This window comes from Hemitrygon akajei, chromosome 32, assembly GCF_048418815.1.
Source record: "Hemitrygon akajei chromosome 32, sHemAka1.3, whole genome shotgun sequence".
Lineage (NCBI taxonomy): Eukaryota > Metazoa > Chordata > Chondrichthyes > Myliobatiformes > Dasyatidae > Hemitrygon > Hemitrygon akajei.
Window position 1 is genome coordinate 19800310 of NC_133155.1, and position 20777 is coordinate 19821086.

General features: G+C 37.6%; 1 protein-coding gene across 4 annotated transcripts in view; it reads left to right on the forward strand.

Annotated features, from left to right (window-relative positions):
* Window positions 1-20777, forward strand: part of LOC140719833 (zinc finger MYM-type protein 4-like) — a 223882-nt gene that overhangs the window by 70311 nt on the left and 132794 nt on the right. For all 4 annotated transcript variants that reach the window (XM_073034758.1, XM_073034759.1, XM_073034760.1 and 1 more), the window contains one exon: window positions 5573-5639. In XM_073034758.1, coding sequence (XP_072890859.1) covers window positions 5573-5639 — 67 coding nt within the window. The remainder of the gene's footprint in view (window positions 1-5572; window positions 5640-20777) is intronic.

The window sequence follows — 20777 nt, forward strand, 5'->3', positions numbered from 1 at the left end:
CAGCAGACCTCGGCACAGGTTGGGACCCGCAGCCCGCAATGTTTCTGTTCCATTGACGGGAAGCGATCGCGATTAAAAATAAAGTGGAAATAATAAAGCATTTGGAAAGAGAAACACCATTGGTCATTGGAAAAGCGTTAGGCTACAGTCGATCAACGATCAGAACAACTTTAAAGGATAATGGATAAAGTGAGAATAATGGAGCATGTGAAAGGCCCTGCCCCGATGAAAGCTACAGTTATTCTTAAGCAATGCAGTGGTTTAATTATTGGAATACATACGTTTCTTAAGTGTTTTATATGCATAGAAAGGTAAAATATATACTAAGACAAACGTTTGACTGACACTAAATAATACCAGATGTACTTGTTCTGACTTACGTACAAATCCGACTTAAAGACGGACTCTGGAACGGAACTCGTACGTAACCTGGAGACTGCCTGTACTGACATCCCTCACCTTGATAAATTTAAATATGTAATAATGTTTGCCATTTGTCACTGTTTTGGCTCAGTTCTTATTTATACAGGTGGCCCCAGTTTTCCGAACGTTTGCTTTACGATACCTCGCTTTTATGAAAGACCTACATTAGTTACCTGTTTTCGCTACCTGAAGAGTGTTTTCGCTTTTATGAAAAAAGGCAGCGTGCACCCCGAGCAGCCAAGCTCCTCCCCCGGAACTGCATTCTAGCTGCCATAGCTTAAATACATTTTTGCAAAAGTGGAATTTAAAGGTAGTCATGGGTGGTTTGAAAGGTTTTTGAGGGGATGGCAGTTTCATAGCTTCAAAGTTACTAGAGTGCTTCCGCTAAGAGTGCTTGTGTGAGATTTTCGCTACGCTTGACAGTACTGCAATAATTGCAGGGAAGTATTTCTACTTTATATAGGCTGTGTAGGTTTTATGTGTTATTTGGTATGATTTTGTAGGTTATTTTTTGGGTCTGGGAACACTCACAAATTGCTTCTTCGCTTTACGCCATTCTGGCTTATGAACCGTTTCATAGGAACGCTCTACCTTCGGATAGTGGGGGAAACCTGTATTGACTATTCTGCTGGTCATATCCTCCAGTCTCGTCAATTACAGCACATTACACAGGCAAAAAAACTTGGGTCTCCTCTCAGTTAAAACGTTGACTCTTTATCCCTTTCCATAGATGCTGTCTGATCTTGTGAGTTCCTCCAGTATTTTGTATGTGTTAATATGTTTATACCTGCTCACCTGATCAGAGATATTCCCTTTGTTCTACATGTTCCAGCCCCATCTTCCACTGAATGCGAACTTTTTGTACCTCTTCCAGTTCTGACGTGTGAACATTTTCTCTTTCTATAATAGCTATCTGACTTCCTTGGAGGATATTATTGAATTGTCTTTTCACATCTGGATTACTTACAAGCTGTGAAAGAACATAGTGAGGGCATAAAAATGAGGATTGAGCAGGCTGATTTGAGATATTCTGAACATCTATTCCACTTCTGTCATTATTTCAACATGTAATAATTTGCTGTGAATTATGAAAGAACTGTAGCCTGCTTTATACATTTTCTTTTTTTTGCACAACCTGATCCAATTCATAAATGTATAGAAGCTAATAGAAATATTTAGATCTATTGTTTTTGTATCTCGCATTATCCATTTTAGCAGCTCGGTTTCCATAATCCAATTGCACAGACAGAAACAAGAATTTGACATGTCTTCCCTTGTTAATTTTGTAGTTTAAAAATAGAATATCTGAACTATATGCCTTTTACTTTTATTTCTCTGGATCCAGTAGATTGTTTTATTTATTTTCATATTGTGCAATGCACATATGTTGTTGGAAGTGCAATCCATGTTTGGAGAGACTTTTTGATTTAATAAACTTGTAACCAAGAATCATAGAAGAATACTTGAATATATGGCAGGAAACTATTTCAAAGGTATAGTCGCAAGAAAAGAGTTTGTGAACCCTTTGCAATTACCTGCTTTTCTACACTAATCACACATAAAATCTGGTCTGATTTTCATGTAATTTTCATGATTTATTGAACACATCGTTTAATCGTTCACAGTCCAGGCTGGAAAAAATATGTGAACCCCAAAGCAAAGCAACCCCAAACCACGATGCTCCTTCCACCATGCTTCACAGTTAGGGTGACGTTTTGGTGTTGATGTTCAGTGCCCTTTTTCCTCCAAACATAGCGTTGTGCATTTCGGACAAAGAGTTCAACTTTGGTCTCATCTGTCCACATAACATTGTCCCAAAAGTGTTTGTGGAACATCCAGATGCTTTTTTTTTACAAATTTGAGATGTGCAGCATTTTATTTTGGAGAACAGTGGTTTCCTCTGGTATCCTTCCATGAACACCGTTCTTGTTCAGTGTTTTTTCTCATAGTGGACACATGAACGGGGACTTTAGCAAGTTGTAGATATTTCTGAAGATCTTTTGCCCTTGGGTTCTTTTTCACCTCCTTCAGCATTGCACATGCGCTGAACGTGTGATCTTTGCAGGATGCAACAGTGCTGAATTTCCTCCATTCATAGACAGTTTCTCTTACTGTGGACTGATGAACACTCAGGTGTTTAGAAATACTTCTGTGGTTTTTTCCCAGCTTCATGCATCTCTACAATTCTTCTTCTAAGGTTCTCTGACAGAATTTAGAATTTATTTTATTTCTTACATCCATCTCACAATAAGGGAACAAAAATCTTTCATGTTGCTTCCCCATCACAATATACAAGCAATAAAGAGGGGAAATGTGGGACGATATTGCCCAAACACGAGATTCTGTATGTAATTGTTCTGTATACTTGTATGTACAGTCAGATAAAACGTATAGTCAGATATGCAATTAGATCAATATGTATTGATAAATCCAATGGCCTGATGAAAGAAGTTTTCCCGGAGCCCGTTGGTCATGGACTTCATGCTGCGGTGCTGTTTGCTGGAGGGAAACAGCTGAAACAGTTTGTGATTGAGGTGGCTAGAGCCCCTTTTTATGCACCTGCTGCTGTAAGTGTCCTGAATAGAGGAAAGTTCACATCCACAGATTCATTGGGCTGTCCACATCACTCTCTGCTGTGTCCTGTGATTGAGGGTAGTACAGTTCCTGTACCAGGTGGTGACACAACTAGTCAGGATGCTCTCGATGGTGCCCCTGTAGAAAGTTCTGAGGACTTGGGGACTCGTACCGAATTCCTTCAGCCACCTGAGGTGAAAGAGGTGATAGTTGTTTTGTTCTTTTTCAATCTTTTTATTAATATCAACATCTTGAGATAACAAAAATTAATACATAATTATTGGGATTACAAAGTTAAAATGAACATAGAAGGATACATAAACAATAAGTACAATAAAATTAAGTCTCCCAAAATTATGCATGATACGAATATATGAACAAGACAAAAGAAACAGATATAACAATATGAAAAAAGCAGAAAAAGAAGAAAAAAAATTTACCCCCAAAAAAAGAACTAATCTAACAAACTAACCACTAACTAAAAAAAAGAAAAAAGAAAAGAAACATGGGCTGTTTATAATATCTAAGAAAAGACAAAGAATCATCAGTGTCATCAACTCTGATCCTCTCTACATGTATATAATCAGAAACAGAAAGAAATAGAATTGGAAAACGGTCAAATTACATCATGGGAAAAAATGAATAAATGGCCTCCAAGTCTTTTCAAATTTAATAGAAGGATCATATATGACACTTCTAATTTTTTCCAAATTTAAACATAACATATTTTGAGAAAACCAATGAAAGGTGGTAGGAGGATTAATCTCTTTCCAATTCAACAAAATATATCTTTTAGCCATTAATGTAAGAAATGCAATCATCCGACAAGCAGAAGGAGATAAATGAATTGACTCATTGGTAAACGAAAAATTGTGGTGATAGGATGTGATACCGTAGATTCCGGATTATAAGCCGCTACTTTTTTCCCACATTTTGAACAGCTTTGAACTCTGCGGCCTATAATCCAGAGCGGCTAATACATGGTTTTTTTTCATGCCGCCTCGTAAACATTTTGCCTCGTAACAGTAGACCAATAAAATTGATGAGTAGTTCACAGAGGTCCAATGAAATTGTACGATAAATCAAGCGCACTTTCACAATTAAATTATTGTAAATCAGTCATTTGTACTCACCCTCATCAACATGGAAAATACTCGAAGCAAGACCCGAGCGCGTCAGACCCGATTAGACCCGATCGCAATGCGCAAGCGTCAGACCCGATTAGACCCGAGCGCATTGCGCAAGCGTCAGACCCGATTAGACCCGATCGCAATGCGCAAGCGTCAGACCCGATTAGACCCGAGCGCATTGCGCAAGCGTCAGACCCGATTAGACCCGATCGCAATGCGCAAGCGTCAGACCCGATTAGACCCGAGCGCATTGCGCAAGCGTCAGACCCGATTAGACCCGATCGCAATGCGCAAGCGTCAGACCCGATTAGACCCGAGCGCATTGCGCAAGCGCGTCAGACCCGATTAGACCCGATCGCATTGCGCAAGCGTGTCAGACCCGATTAGACCCGATCGCAATGCGCAAGCGTCAGACCCGATTAGACCCGAGCGCATTGCGCAAGCGTCAGACCCGATTAGACCCGATCGCAATGCGCAAGCGTCAGACCCGATTAGACCCGAGCGCATTGCGCAAGCGTCAGACCCGATTAGACCCGATCGCAATGCGCAAGCGTCAGACCCGATTAGACCCGATCGCATTGCGCAAGCGTCAGACCCGATTAGACCCGATCGAAAACGCTGCTTTTAAGTTAAAGTCGATCAATAACTTTTCCTGGTAGGCTGCAATATATATATTTTTACCAGTCGCTAGGAGATATTGGAATGTTGTTCGTGCTGTTCAGTAAAAAAGTATATGCAACGTAATTTGTGTTACCGATACGTATGTATATTTAAAAGTAGCGGTGCGGCCTAAAATCCGGTGCGGCCTTTACAATTAAAAAATTGATTTTATTTCTAAAATTAGAGCCTGCGGCTAATAATCAGGTGCGCTCTGTAGTCCGGAATCTACGGTAGTTGTTTTGATTGTGGCGTGGTGCACATTAACAGATTTTTCTTGAGAAGAGCAGGCTCTATCAGCTGATTTTGTGTATCTCTTTTATAGGGTAGGGCACCTCTACAACTCACACCTTCAATCTCCACTCATTGATTGGAACACCCACTCCAAATAAATTTTGTAGAAGGCATTACCCCAAAGGTTCACATTTTTTTGAACCTAGACTGTGATTGTTTAAATAGTGTACTCAGTATTGTTGAGAAGTATTGTGAAGATTCAAGTCAGGTGACATCTGGAGAGAGAAATAGTTAACTTTTCAAGTTGATCAACTTTCATCATAATAATAAAAATTAGAAAATAGCCATGTTTTGAGCTGTAGAGATGTGGAAGGATAAAGATGGGAAAAGTACATTGTATGCAGAATTTTTAATTGAAAAAGAATTTGTTAACAAGAGTGTCAAATAAAGTGAGTTTTGTGGTCGTTTAACTTTCTGGAGACAAGTCATGGAACAGTGCTGTTTTATTGAATGATGACCTACTTTTTTCTCCCTCTCCATTTCTTCCTATGTAGGATGAAGAGTTTCTCAGTAATTCAGCTTGTCGTTCTCCTGGCACTTGGGAAGAAGATGGAGACGCTAGTAAGTGCTTCAGTTTTGAATATTTTTCTTATTAATAAACAATATTTCATTAATCTTTTGAAAGACTAAATTTATTAATATTTTGCTCTACACAAAGTAGCTTTTACAGTTCAAAATATTTTCTTTTCATATTAGTTTAATACCTTTTAAATATTTAGAAAAAGTTAATTTTTGTTCCTAATCAACCTGTGTGGAAATAAATTTCCCATGTAAGATTTTATTAAGTACTGATGAATCTTCTGAACTCAGCACCAAACTCTGGACTCTGGGAGTCAACACCTTCCTCTGCAACTGGATTATTGTCTTCCTGTCCAACAGACTGCAGACAGAAATGATAGCCAACAAACTCTCTGCTACAATTATTCTAAACACTGATGTGCTTTTGCATTCTCAGATCCCTACTCTACTCCCTGTACACTCATGACTTCGTGGCCAGGTTCTGCTCTAACTCCACCTTCAAGTTTGCAGATGGTATCACCACTGTAGTGGGTGTACCTCAAAGAGAGATGATTGGGACTACAGAAAGGGTCTGGAGTGCTTAGTCATGCGTTATCATGACAATAACCTTTCCCACAATGTTATTGAAGTTTGAAGTAAATTTATTAAGAGAGTATGTATACCGTATACAACCTTGAGATTCATCTTCTCATAGGCAGCCATGAAAAGAAACAATACAATCCACAAAAACCCCCCAGAAAAACTGACAAACATCCCAATGTGTGAAAAAAGTACAAATTGTGCAGACAAGAAAATAAGTAAGCAAATAATACGCAGAACATGAACCGCAGAGTCCCCGCATTTAAGTCCAAAGCTGTGGAACCAGTTCAGCGCTGAAGCACATTAAGTCAGTCCAGGAGCCCTATGCTGCAAGCCACAGCTGCACAATCCGTTCAGTGTTGAGGTGAGTGAAGCCAGTCCAGGAGCCCGATGGCCAGCAACTGCTCCTCAACCTGGCATTGTGGATCCAAGATGCCTGCACCACCCACCTGGTGGCAACAGGGAGACGGGTCGAACCGAAGCAGATGGGATGGTCTCAGGTGGGAGATCTTGGCTGACACACAGATGTGAGCTGAATATCAATTTGAACTCTGCCTTCAAACTCAACGCCTTACTCTTTTTAATCTGGCTTGGCACTTAAATTGGCTGTACATTAGTTCCTTTACCGATCCAGTCTGAGTCTGCTCCAGCATGGCTGCTATGACAGCTTTACTTACACTCTTGTTCTTGACTACATACTACATTCAGGGAAACCTGTCTTGAATAGCTGCTGCCAAAACTATTCCAGGTTCAAAGCTGAAATCCTGTTAGTTGTCAGCTCCAACCAACCATAGTCTCTTCCACCACCAAACTCTCCTTTCCCTGGCCCATTAACAGTCCAACCCAACATTGTTCTGATTGCATAGGGTCCATCATTAACACTGCAAATCACATGAAATGGATTCATTACCTTAGGCACATTAGCCCTTATTAGCAGTTCAATTTCAGGCTCAATTCCCGGTAAAGTTATATGCTTCAGGTGAGACCTTTTGTGAAGATCCTTTTAATGAGGAGCATACTTTCCTGCATATAGATGATAGGCAGTTCACCATAGTTTAATCTATCTAAGCCACCTACTTCCAATTCTGAAACTATGTAGCTACTCACAACCTTTTCTTTTCTCATGGTGCTTTAGAGAATGTATGTTCCTTTTCCCATCAGGTTGAGCTTGTTCATGAAGCTCACTGTGCAGAACACTGATGTACTACTTGATCTAGGAAAGCATAAGTAACCTTCTTAGACTTTACTTGAACTGGAATTATAGGAAGGTTACAATCATGATCACCAGCTTCCGTAAGGCCATTAGGTACCAGGGTGTTACTTGTTATGTGTTTTGATTCTTACATGGCTTGTTTTGAATCTGTACCATTTTTTTTTCCAGTTCCGGGCTTAGTGTTACCTTTATTTTCCACAGAAGCTGCTTCCTTTGGCCTTAGAATGAACTTGTGGCTTAGTTTTGTTCACACCTTTGCTTACAGCTGGTGGTGTTATATCCCATATATTCCCAAACACTTGGTGTGTAGCAGTCTTTATTTGTTATTCAGTAAAGTCAACAATATCAGTGGAAGTAACCTACAGTTGTGAGTAGCCTTATGGTTGAGTTTTCCCGAAGTTTGTGGGGCAATTTCTTTATGGCATTCATCATATTAATATGCATGGCCAGCTTACGCAGGTCCTGCACTTCAGTGACATTGGCCTCTAAGAAAAAGAGGCCAATGTCTTGAAGAGCTTCTAAGTCTTCTGATTTAATAATTGGCCAAGAAAGAGCCTTTTCCATGTAGGCCGCAGCAATTTTCTGCTTGTCACCAGAATGTTCCTGCAGTAAAATTTTGGCCTTTAGATATCCTTGCTCCAGGCTGGCTTGTTGGCAACTTTTGACAAGCTCTGTAGGGTTACCTGCAATGAACTGTTCAAGAAAATAGAGACAGTTGCCTTAATTGTCAGTCTTGTCTTCAGTTATATTCTTCAAAGTCCTCATAAATGAATGATACTGCAATGGATTGCCATTGAAGATTTGAACCTCTTTTAGACAGAGATGCAATGTATTGTAGTTGTGTCACTAAGCTTGCTATTTCCCATCATGTCTTTATAACCTCCAGTACACTATTCAGACTTCTCTCATCTGAGACATGAGTGTCACCATACTGTAAATTAATGTTCTTAGAATCACCTGGTGCTCTTGGATAAGGCATAGGTTCAGGGTGGCTCCTTGGTGCAGACTGAGAATGAATACCCTGAAGTACCCCTTGTGGTCCCAACATGTGGCTCATGGACATTTGAGGAACAGATGTATCCACATTGAATATGCTGGATTTTCTCTGTGCCATGTCAACATAGGAACTCATGGCATAGAGCTGTCCTGCTGGAGCAAGTTTAGCACCCACAGTACTTCCGTTTTGGCCAATTTGGTTACAATTTCTTCCTATGGCTTCTCCATTCTTTCTTTGTATCTGCTCCTTTTCTATCCAAAGCTGTTCTTCCCTCTGTTCCCCTTTGTCTTCTGACTGCTTATACCTCAATATGTGTTGCCTTTGTGCGTAACTTGGCCAAATCAGCCTCCATTCTAATGTGAGCCAAGGAGGTATCAAGTGCATGGGGTGCTCTGCTAGCAAAAGAACCTGTGGCATGGCAGGTTAGACTCTCTGTCTTCAGGGTGTATGTCATCCTGAAAATCATCAGCTTTATATGTAGTCAAAAGCATGCCCTGTGGCTTTATAAATATTTTCATTTCCTTCTACAATTTGACCTTCAACAGCACATGTTTCAACCATTGTTCTGCCTGTGATTGTATTAATAAGTGTATCAATATTTGCATCGCTTTTGGTTTGTTTATCTTGCTTTGAGATGGGCATTAATGCCAACTGCAGGTTATGTTGCTAAGCAACAACTTTACAAAGGTTTTTTTAAAAAATCATCCAAATGAAACGGCACTTGTGAGACATCTTGCTCTTCAGGTACAAGGAAACTTATAATTATTGCCATTAAATCATTAATCTTAACAAAATTATTGTAGTCCTTCTGAATATTGTCAATTCTAGTCGCCAAAGCTTTCCCATTAAATTGTCTTAGAGGAGTGAGGTATACTATTTAGTTGAATGGTGTCGCAGCCACAACCTTGTACCCGACATCAGCAAGCCCAAAGAATTGATTGTGGACTTCAGGAAGGGTAAGACGAGGGAACACAAACCAATCGTCATATAGGGATTAGAAGTGGAGAGAATGAGTAATTTAAAGTTCTTGGGTGTCGGTATCTCTGAGGACCTAAACTGGACACAACATATTGATGTAGATATAAAGAAGGCAAGGCAGCGGTTATATTAGTAGTTTGAGGAGATTTGGTTTGTCAGCTAAAACACTCAAACTTCTACATATGTATCATGGAGAGCATTCTGACTGGCTGCATCACCGGCTGATCTGGGGAGGGGGGCCATTGCACAAGATTAAAATAAGTTGTAGAAACTTGTAAAATTAGCTCCATCATGAGTACCAACCTCTGTTGTATCTGAGACATATTCAAGGGGTGATGCCTTAGGAAGGCTACTTCCATCATTAAGGATCCCCTCCACCCAGGACATGCCCTGTGCACACTGTTACTGTTGGGAATGAGGTACAGAAGCCTGAAAGCGCACACTCAGCAATTCAGGAACTACTTCTTTCCCTCTGCCATCCGATTTCTGAATGGACATTGAACCCGTGAACATGACCTCGCTACTTTTTTTATTTCTATTATTTTGCACTACTTATTTTCATTTAACTATTTAATAGATATATACTTAATGTACTCAGTTTATTTTTCCTACATTTTTATGTTTTTCATTGTACTGGTATAGACATCACCAAAGATCTCACCTGGATTGTACATACTGCCTGTCTGGTGATAAAAGCACAACAGCGCCTCTTTCACCTCACATGGCTGAAATCATTTGGTATGAGTCCCCAAATCCTCAGGACTTTCTGCAGGGGCACTTTCAAGAACATCCTGATTGGCTGTGTCATCGCCTGGTATGGGAACTGTACTACCCTCAATCGAGGGCACTGCAGAGAGTGGTGTAGAGAGCCCAGCGCTTCTGTGGATGTGAACTTTCCTTGATTCAGGACATTTATAGCAGCAGGTGTGTGAAAAGGGCCTGGAGGATCATCAGGGACTCCAGTCATCCCAACCACCCTTTATCTGGCAAACAGTACCACAGCATTGAGGCCATGACCAACAGGCTCTGGGACAGCTTCTTTTACCAGGCTATCAGATTTATCAATACACATTAATCTGATTGCATATCTGACTGTACATGCATACAGCGTTTGGGCAATATCCTCCCACATTTCCCCTCTTCATTGCTTGTGCATTGAGACGGAGACACAACATGAAAGAGTTTCACTCCCTTGGACGTAAGAAAAACATAAATGCAAATACAAGAATACTGCTGCTGTAAAGTTAATAAATCTCATGATATGCTGGTGATATTAAATCTGATTCTGACTTCAAGGTCTCTGTTTCCAGCTTGATTCGTGTTGTTTTCCAAGTGCACAAACCAGACGAAACAACAGCAAACACTTCCGATGTCGCCAATCAAAATATTTCAGCACTTCAACAGACCCAAGTGCTGAACTCTTAATGACCATTCCAAGATGTGCTCCAAACCTAGACACAGCATGAATCAACAAAAGTTTGTTACTTGCCATAGCCTCTCCAGGCTAAGGTGCTTCTAATTTCATAGACACCTCTGAATGCTGGTGTTTGTTTGGTACAACTGTCAAAATTTTTTTTGACAGGATGCAGCAGCTATTCTAACAAACCAATGCCGCTGCTGACGAACCCCACAGATTGTTATACTTGTATGATGCACTCTCCGATCACTCCAGTAATAATGTTCCACAAGGTCGAAGAGATGTATTCAAACTTTTATTAGCAACTTGCAAATGTGCAATCTGGAAGTGCTGAAACTGAAGAGTAATTAATCACAAATTAAGCATACTTAATTGTTTCAACAAAAGATATGACATCAGTCGGACCCCAGCCCCAAACTACCCTGAACAAATACGTAACATTCCCTTTGCTTTTGCCATGCCCCCAGTTTTGTGACTAGTTACCATAATAAGTGCACGACTCAGAATATAATACAGATAGAGAAAAGATACATACCGGTAGCTCCTGCACTGGCCTTCTTTGGGAATATCATTGAAAGTCTAAGTAGCAAGTCCACTGACACCAAATGCATCTCTCTGGTACTTTCTCAGTCCTGCTACTATGTCATTAGCCTTTTCCATCGTTCTTAACTAAATGACAATCTTCAAATAGTCATCAGCCTTTGTTGCAGGTTTAAACTACCCATTTGCAATCTGTGTCCAGTTTCAATGTTCAAAGTACAGGTGTCCCCTGCTTTACAAATGTTCGCTTTACACCACTTCGCTTTTACAAAAGCCCTACATTAGTAACCTGTTTTCACATTACAAAGAGGATTTTCGCTTTTATGAAAAATTTTCCCATATAAATTAATGGTTCTTTGCTTTACGCCATTTTAGCTTAAAGGTTTTATTTGAACGCTCTACCTTTGTAAAGGGGGGGACATCTGGTACATTTATTATCAAAGTATGTATAATACACTTCTAAGAATTTTGATGACAAGAGCTAAAAGTAAGATACAAGCTGAAATAGGTAAAGAACAATGTGGTTTTGTGAAAGACAAAGGTACAAGAAACGCGAAATTGATGTTAAGGATACTATCAGAATGAGCTATTCAAGTGCAAAAAGATTTGTTTTATTGACTACACAAAAGCATTTGATAAAGTGAAGCACAGTAAGTTATTTGAATTATTACAGGAAACTGTAGATCTAGATTCTAAAGACCTCTGTCTAATCAGAAATCTGTACTGGGAACAAACTGCTGCTGTAAGAATAGATGGAGATGTGAGTCAGTTTACAGAAATCAAGAGAGGCGTTAGACAAGAGTGTGTTTTCTCCCCTGACTTGTTTAACGTGTACAGTGAAACAATATTACAAAAAAAAGAGACATCTTGGGAATCAAAGTTAGCAGTGAAAACATCAATAATTTCAGATATGCGGATGACGCTGTGCTAATTGCAAGTACGTAGGAAGAACTACAAAACTTAATTGATATAGTTGTTGAAGAAAGTGCAAAAATGGGTCTATCTATCAATTGCAAAAAGCCAATGTTGTGATATCCAAAAAGAAGGAGAATCCTATCTGCAGGCTGAGAATAAACAGGGAAGACATACAACAAGTACAGAACTTTCATGCACCAAATGAAAACGATGTAAAATTTATACAAGAGGCTTTTTTGAATTTGGCTGACGCACACGATAAAATATTAATAGGTGGAGACTAACTTTTGTCTAGACCCAGTTTTAGATAGGTCAACAAAGGTTGTTGCAAAACCAAAAGTAGCAAAATTAACTTTATCATTGATGAAAGATTTAAATTTGATTGATAAATGGAGAAGAATTAACCCGAGAAAGAGATTATTCATTTTATTCAAATAGACATAAAACTTATTCAAGGATAGATTTTTTCCTACTTTCAGCGAATATTCAAGACACAGTGAAAAATATGGAATATAAAGCAAGAATATTGTCAGATCATTCCCCTTTGATAATGACAATGATAATGATGGATAAGGAGGAATCGATTTACAGATTGAGATTTAATTCAACGTTATTAAAACGTCAAGATTTTTGTGATTTTATGAAAAAACATTGTTTTTTTTAGATACAAACTCACATTCAGTTGATGATAAATTTATTTTATGGGAAGCGATGAAGGCATATTTGAGAGGCCAGATAATAAGTTATACTTCTAAAATTAAGAAGGAATATATGGTAGAAATAGATCAATTGGAAAAAGAGATTACAAAATTAGAAAAAGAATCTCAAAGATATATGACAGAAGAAAAACAAAGACAACTTGTTATAACAAGCTACAATATAATACACTTCAGACATACCAAACAGAAAAAGCAATTATGAGAACTAAACAGAGATATTATGAACTAGGTGAAAGATCACACAAGATTCTTGCTTGGCAGTTAAAAACAGACCAGGCTTCCAAAACGATGAATGCAATTAGAACAAGTGTAAATAAAATTACTTATAAACCTTTAGAAATCAGTGAAACTTTAAAATTTTTTTATTCTGAACTGTATCAATCAGAATCACAAAATGATATTGTTGAGATAGAAAGGTTTTTATCACAAATAATTCTCCCAAAATTGAATTCGGAAGAACAGAAGGGATTAGATGTGCCTTTTACATTAAAAGAGGTCAACGAAGCTCTAGGATCACTTCAGAGTAATAAATCTCCAGGAGAAGATGGATTTCCACCTGAATTTTACAAAAAGTTTAAAGATTTATTAATTCCTCCTTTTATGGAGCTAATACACCAAGCGGAAAGAACGCATAAACTTCCAGAATCTTTTTCAACAGCTATTTTAATAGTATTGCCAAAAAAAGACAGAGATCTTTTAAAGCCAACATCATATAGACCTACGTATTTCTTTGTTGTACACGGACTATAAAATAATAGCAAAGATTTTATCTAATAGATTATCTAAATACTTACCAAAATTAATACACATGGACCAAACAGGATTTATTAAAAATAGACAATCGGCAGATAATGTAACTCGGTTACTTAGCATAATTCATTTGGCACAAAAGAGGGAAGAAATGAGTGTGGCAGTTGCTTTGGATGCAGAAAAAGCATTTGATAGATTGGAATGGGATTTTTTATTTAAGGTATTGGAAAAATATGGATTAGGAGTATCTTTTATAAAATGGATTAAAACCTTAAATACTAACCCCAAAGCTAAAGTGGTGACAAATGGCCAAATTTCAACATCATTTCAGTTAACAAGGTCAACTAGACAAGGTTGTCCATTATCACCTGCTTTATTTGTGTTGGCGACAGAACCATTAGCTGAATTAATTAGAACTGACTCAGATATTATGGGTTTCAGAGTTAATCAGGAGGAATATAAGATTAACTTATTTGCTAATGATCTGATTTATCTGACTAACCCATTGCATTCGTTGCGTAAATTATCTTCTAGATTGGAAGAATATGGGAAAATATCAGGGTACAAAATAAATTGGGATAAAAGTGAAATTCTACCCCTTACTAAAGGAGATTATAGTCAATGTCGATTAATAACTCAATTTAGATGGCCGATAAATGGTGTAAAGTATTTAGGTATAAGAGTTGATAATGATATAAAGAATGTATAAAAACTAAATTATTTGCCATTGTTGAAAGAAATTCAAGAGGATCTTGATGAATGGATGATGTTACCAATAGCATTAATAGGTAGAGTCAGTGCTGTAAAAATGAATATATTCCCTAGATTACAATATTTATTCCAAACACTACCAATACAATTACCGCAGAAGTTTTTTCAAGACTTACATAAATGTGTGAGGAAATTCCTTTGGAAAGGTAAGATGTCAAGAATATCGTTGGAAAAATTGACATGGAAATTTGACCTAGGAGGGTTACAATTACCAAATTTTAAGAATTATTACAAAGCAAATCAACTTAGATTTATTGCATCTTTTTTTGATGAAGATAAACCGGCATGGATTAGAATAGAATTAGATAAAATAGGAGAAAATATACCAGAAGATTTTATATATAAATGGGAATCTAAATGGATACGGGAAAAGAAAGAATCTCCTATACTAAAACATTTGATTGATTTATGGAATAAGATAAATGATGATGAGATAAAGAAATCTTTATTAGCAAAGAGACCTTTAATTCAAAATAAACTTATCCCTTTTACAATGGATAATCAACTTTTATATAACTGGTTTCACAAAGGGATTAGATATACAGGAGACTGTTTTGAAGGAGGTATATTAATGTCATTTGACCAGTTAAAGAATAAATATAAAATATCAAATAACACTCTTTTCTGTTATTTCCAATTAAGGGCTTATTTAAGAGATAAACTGGGTCAAACAATGTTATTGCCAAAACCTAATGAAATAGAAACTTTAATTCATAAAGGAAAAATTAAAAAAATTATTTCTGGTATGTATAATTTGATTCAAAAACAGGCAATTAAACAAGGAACTCATAAGTCAAGACAAAAATGGGAAACTGATTTGAATATTAAAATTGATGAAACAAGTTGGTCAAGATTATGTCTTGACAGTATGACAAATACAATAAATGTTCGACTAAGATTAGTACAATATAACTTTTTACATCAAATATATATTACACCACAAAAAATAAATAGATTAAACTCAAATTTATCTGATCAATGTTTTCGATGTAATCAAGAAATTGGTACTTTTTTACACTCTACTTGGTCTTGTTTTAAAATTCAACCTTTTTGGACAAATTTAAGAGTTTTACTGGAACAAATTATTGGAATACAACTTTCACATAATCCAACATTATTTTTACTAGGCGATATTGAAGGGATAAAATCGAAATCCAAATTGAATAAATATCAGAAAGAATTCATAAAAATTGCATTGGCAGTAGCCAAAAAGGCTATTGCAGTTACTTGGAAATCGGATTCATACTTAAGTATAGATCGTTGGAAGAATGAAAATTTTAGCTGCATTCCACTTGAAAAAATTACTTATAATTTAAGAGATAAATATGAAATATTTTTGTAAATTTGGTACCCTTATTTACAAAAGATAGGATTAAATATATAGGTGCTCCGAAGATAAAATTATTGGTTATCTGGGGAAATAAATAAATATACATATTAAAACTATTATGAACTCCATGGGGCATGTGGGGATCTTCCGATATCTAGGCATTCTTTCTTTCTTTCTTTTTTCTTTTTTTTTTTCTATAGGGATATGTTAGGGGGGAGGGGTTAAGGGGAGAGGGGAAGGGTTGATAATTTTTTTTCTTTTTGTAACCTATTTGAAAATTCAATTAAAAAATTTAAAAAAAGGTACAGAACTTTTGTTACTTAGGAAGCTGTGTGACATCAGATGGCAGGTGCAACATGAATAGGGATGGCAAAAGACACCTTTATGAGAATGAAGAGTATACTGACCAACACTAAACTAGGCATGACAGCCCACCTCAGACTACTGAAATGTTACGTTTATCCAGTTATGTTATATGGTTCAGAATGTTGGACAATATCTAGTAACATGAGGAAACAAATTGAAGCAGCAGAGATGTGGTTTTTGAGGAGGATGCAACAAATATCATGGGTGAAACGAATATCTAACAAGAATGTCATGAACAGAGCAAGCACAAAAAGAGAAATAATGTATGAGATCATGAAAAGGCAACGTGAGCTTCATTTGACATGTGATTAGGAAAGAGGAGTTAGAATGCATGGTAATTATTGGGAAAGATTGAAGGGAACAAAGCAAGAGGAAGGCAAAGACAAATGATGATGGAGACAGCCAGAGAACTGGAAATGAATACCAATGAATTTGACGCACTTGCCCTGGAACAAGAGTGTGTGAGCCATGGCAGTCAAAGCTGAAACTGGGCATGGCACCTGATGATGATGATGTATACATTATACAACCTTGAGATTCGTCTCCTGACAGGCAGCCATGAAATAAACCCAAAAGAACCCATCTAAAAAAAAGACTGTCAAACACCTGATGTACAAAGAGGAAATGCATTGAACCCATAAAAAATAAAAACCCATAAAAAATAAAGAAGACTGTTGAACACCCAGTGTGTAGAAAAAAGAGCACGTCATGCAAACAATAACCGCAAGCAAATACCATTCTGAAATGACCCTGAAAAAAGAATCCTATTGTTCAATGCAGAGCTGAGCTGGTCTGTCCCTTGCCTTGGGCCCTGACTTCCTCACCTTTTCAATCTGGGCCAGTGACTGAATCTTTGTCCAAACATCGGGTTCAATTGCCTCTATGCTCTGGGCCTGACCCCGGTGCATCAATTTGAACTGTTTGATGTTGTAATGAATGTCCATTCCAAGCATTACTTAATTTTATGATTCTATCTCAGGAACATCAGTTTGTTGACAAATGATGTCAAAAGGCTTGTTAATGCCCTTGTTGGCTCTGGAAGCACATTGTCATATCATTCAAAACAATGTTGCTTTTACCCAAATCTGCATTTTATCTTGCTCAAAGTTTACCTTTGTATCATCCCTTAAAATGTTTATAATGTGCTGCTAACTCTCCCAATTATCGCTGATAAATATCCCATTCCCTTTGGTTAATTATTGGCAATATCTGAGCTGTGATGCACCTTCTTTTTAAGGCAGAATAAAGAGAAGTTTTAGCTCTGGTAAGATGTAATTATTGGAACTCCCCTCTTCTCAACGATTATTTCTTGGTCATCAACTATTTTTGATGTATATTAATGAAAGTAAGTCAGAAGACATACCGTGGTCAAGATATTTTTATTCTGAGGCTAAATATAGATAGGTTGAGTGAGTGAGAGAAAACTTGGGAAATTGAGCTTAATGTGTGAAAGTACGAGATCATGCATTTCAGTGAAAGGAATCAAAATTGAGAGAGACTACAGATAAATGGAATATAGGTGTCCTTGTGCCTGAAACAAAGATAGCATGAAGAAATATTTAGTAATTGAAGAGGATGTTGGATTGATCTTTATTACTAAGGGTTAAGAGTTTAAAAATTGATAAGTTTTGTTGTATTTGTTTAAAGTATTGATGAACCTCCACTTCCAAGTACTTTGTGTAATAGTTCATTTTATTTAAGAGAGGAGGTGCTTAGCACTGGAAGCAGGCCAGAGGTTGTTTATTCGGGTTATCCCAACTTGAACAGTTGAATAAGTTAGATCTATACAGGTGGCTCCCTGATTTTCAAACGTTCGCTTTATGACAGCTCGCTGTTACGAAGGACCTACATTAGTACCTATTTTTGCTAACCAAAGAGGATTTTTGCTTTTACAAGAAAGAGATGCCCGCTTTATACGTGCGTTTACCCCGAGAAAGACTACCATGACCATGAAGCCTTGTGCGGGTAGTTGTGTGTGCCTGCGTGTACGTGCCGATTTTTTTCCTCCAAATCGATTTTAGCTCGCTGTCTTCCCAATTTTGATAAGTGAAACTACACCGTACATACAATATTTCTACTTTATATAGGCTGTATATTTATCATATCGTTCCTGCTTTTATTATATGTTAGTGTTATTTTAGGTTTTATGTGTTATTTGGTATGATTTGGTAGGTTATTTTTTTTGGGTCTGGAAACTGAAAAAATTTTCTGATATAAATTAATGGTAATTGCTTCTTCGTTTTACGACATTTCGGCTTACAAACAGTTTCATAGGAACGCTGTACCTTCAGTTATCGGGGGAAACCTGTACTTGGATGAATGACAGGCAGTCTTGTTAAAAACTATAAGTTCTTAAAGGGAAAATGACAAGGCGAATGTCTGGTGGCAAGTCTCAAATAAGGGGGAATAGTAAAAGGATAGTGCAAGTTATTTAAAATAGAAGTATGTAAGAATTTCTTGATGCTGAGGGTGGTGTCTTACTGGAATTCTCTACTTCAGGGGCTGGATCACTGAAGATATTTAAAAAGGAGGTAGATCAGGAAATTGAGGGCAGTGAGTAAGTGGCGCAGAAAAGGGATTAGGTCTGAGATAGATCACGCATGGACTTGATGAATTTTTAGGGCAAGTAACGGGAATGGTCCTATTTTCTCTTCGTGCATATCAAATTTCATTTGCTTGTGTATTCTTGTATTTCTGTAATCCTCATCTGTCCTCTTAAACCTCAAAGCCTTAAATTGCATCTCATTATATTTCTTCTTTTGGCAATGTTATTGTTTTTGGCTAGTTACACATATATGGATGACATTAGAATATTTTTGCACCTTTTTAGTGGGATTTTATAATGCTTTTATTTGTTCAAAGGTGAAAGTAAAATTGTTATCAAAAACTTACAAGTCACTATACAGTCTTCTACATAAATATCTAAAATGACCTAAAATGTTATCAGATCTCAATGTAAGTCCTAAGACTAGATAAAAAGAACCCAAAGTAAATAAATAACACAAAAAAATTACACTTGTTCAGTTGTTCATTTATTTATTGAGAAAAATGATCCAATATTACATGCAACATACACAAAATGCTGGAGGAACTCAGCAGACCAGGCAGCATCTATGGGAAAAAGTACAGTCGGCATTTCAGGCCGAGACCCTCCTGCAGGACACTGCATTTTGTGAGTGCTGCTTGGATTTCCAGCATCTGCAGGTTTTCTCTTGTTTCTAATATTACATGTATTTGTTGGAAAAAGCATATCACAGACCTCCAGTCACAGAGGCAACCAGCTACTGCTACTTCTTCTGCAAAGCTGATCTCTAATCCAATTTATTACCTCATCTTGAAAGCCAAGTGACTGAACTTTCTTGACCAACCTCCCATGTGGAACCTTGTCAAAAGCCTTGCTGAAGTCCATGTAAATAAAATCCACTGCTCTGCTTTCATCAACTTCCCTTTAGCTTCCTCGGAAATATCTATAAGTTTGGCTAGATGCGACCTACCATGCTCTGAGCCATGCTGACTATCCTTAATCAGTCCCTGTCTATGTGATATTCTGGTCTCTGAGAATGCCTTCCAATGACTTTCCCACTACTGATGCCAGGCTCACAGGCCTATAATTTCCTGTTTATTCTTAGAGAATTTCTTAAATGTCAGAGCAATAGCTGTCCTCCAATCCTGTGGTACCTCATCTGCCACTTAGGATGATTTAAATATCTCTGCTCGGGCTCCTGCAATTTCTGTACTTGCCTCCCGGATGGTCTGAGGGAACACCTTGTTAGGCCCAGGGGATTTGTCAACCCTAATTTGCATCAATACAGCACATATCTCCTCCTCTGTAATCTGTATAGGGTGAAGTGAACAACTTCATTGCTGCTTTGCCTCACTTCCACAGACTCTGTGTCCCTCCTCCGAGTAAATACAGATGCAAAAAATCCATTTAAGATCTCTCCCATCTCTTGGCTCCACGTAAGGTTTAACTTTGATCTTCAAGAGGACCAATTTTGTTTCTTGTAATTCTTTTGTTCTTAACATACCTGTAGAATCTCTTAGGATTATCCTTTACCATGTCTGTGAGAGCAATTTCATGCCTACTTTTAGCTCCTCCCCCCCCCCCCCCCGATTTCTTTATTTAGTTTTTTCTTGCATTTCTTATTCTCAAGTATCTCATTTATTCGTTCCTGCCTATACCTGCTATGCACCTCCTTCTGTTTTATTAACCAGGGCCTCAATATCTCTTGAAAGCCAAGATTCCCTAAGCCTACTATCCTTCCCTTTTATTCCAACAGGCACATCCAAGATTTGTATTCTCAGAATTTCACTTTTGAAGGTCTCCCACTTACCAAGTACAACTTTGCCAGGAGACAGCCTGTCTGAACCCACATTTGCCAGATCCTTTCTGACACCATAAAAATTGGCTTTACTCCAAATTAGGATCTGAATTAAAATTGGGACTTCTTTATACTGATTATGGAAATTTTCCAGAACACATTTGACAATCTCTAGTCATCTAGTCACTTTACAGTTTGGGAATCCCAGTCAACATGTGGAAATCACCTACTAATTACAACCTTATGTTTCTTGCAAAAGTCCGCGATCTTTCTAAAAATGTGT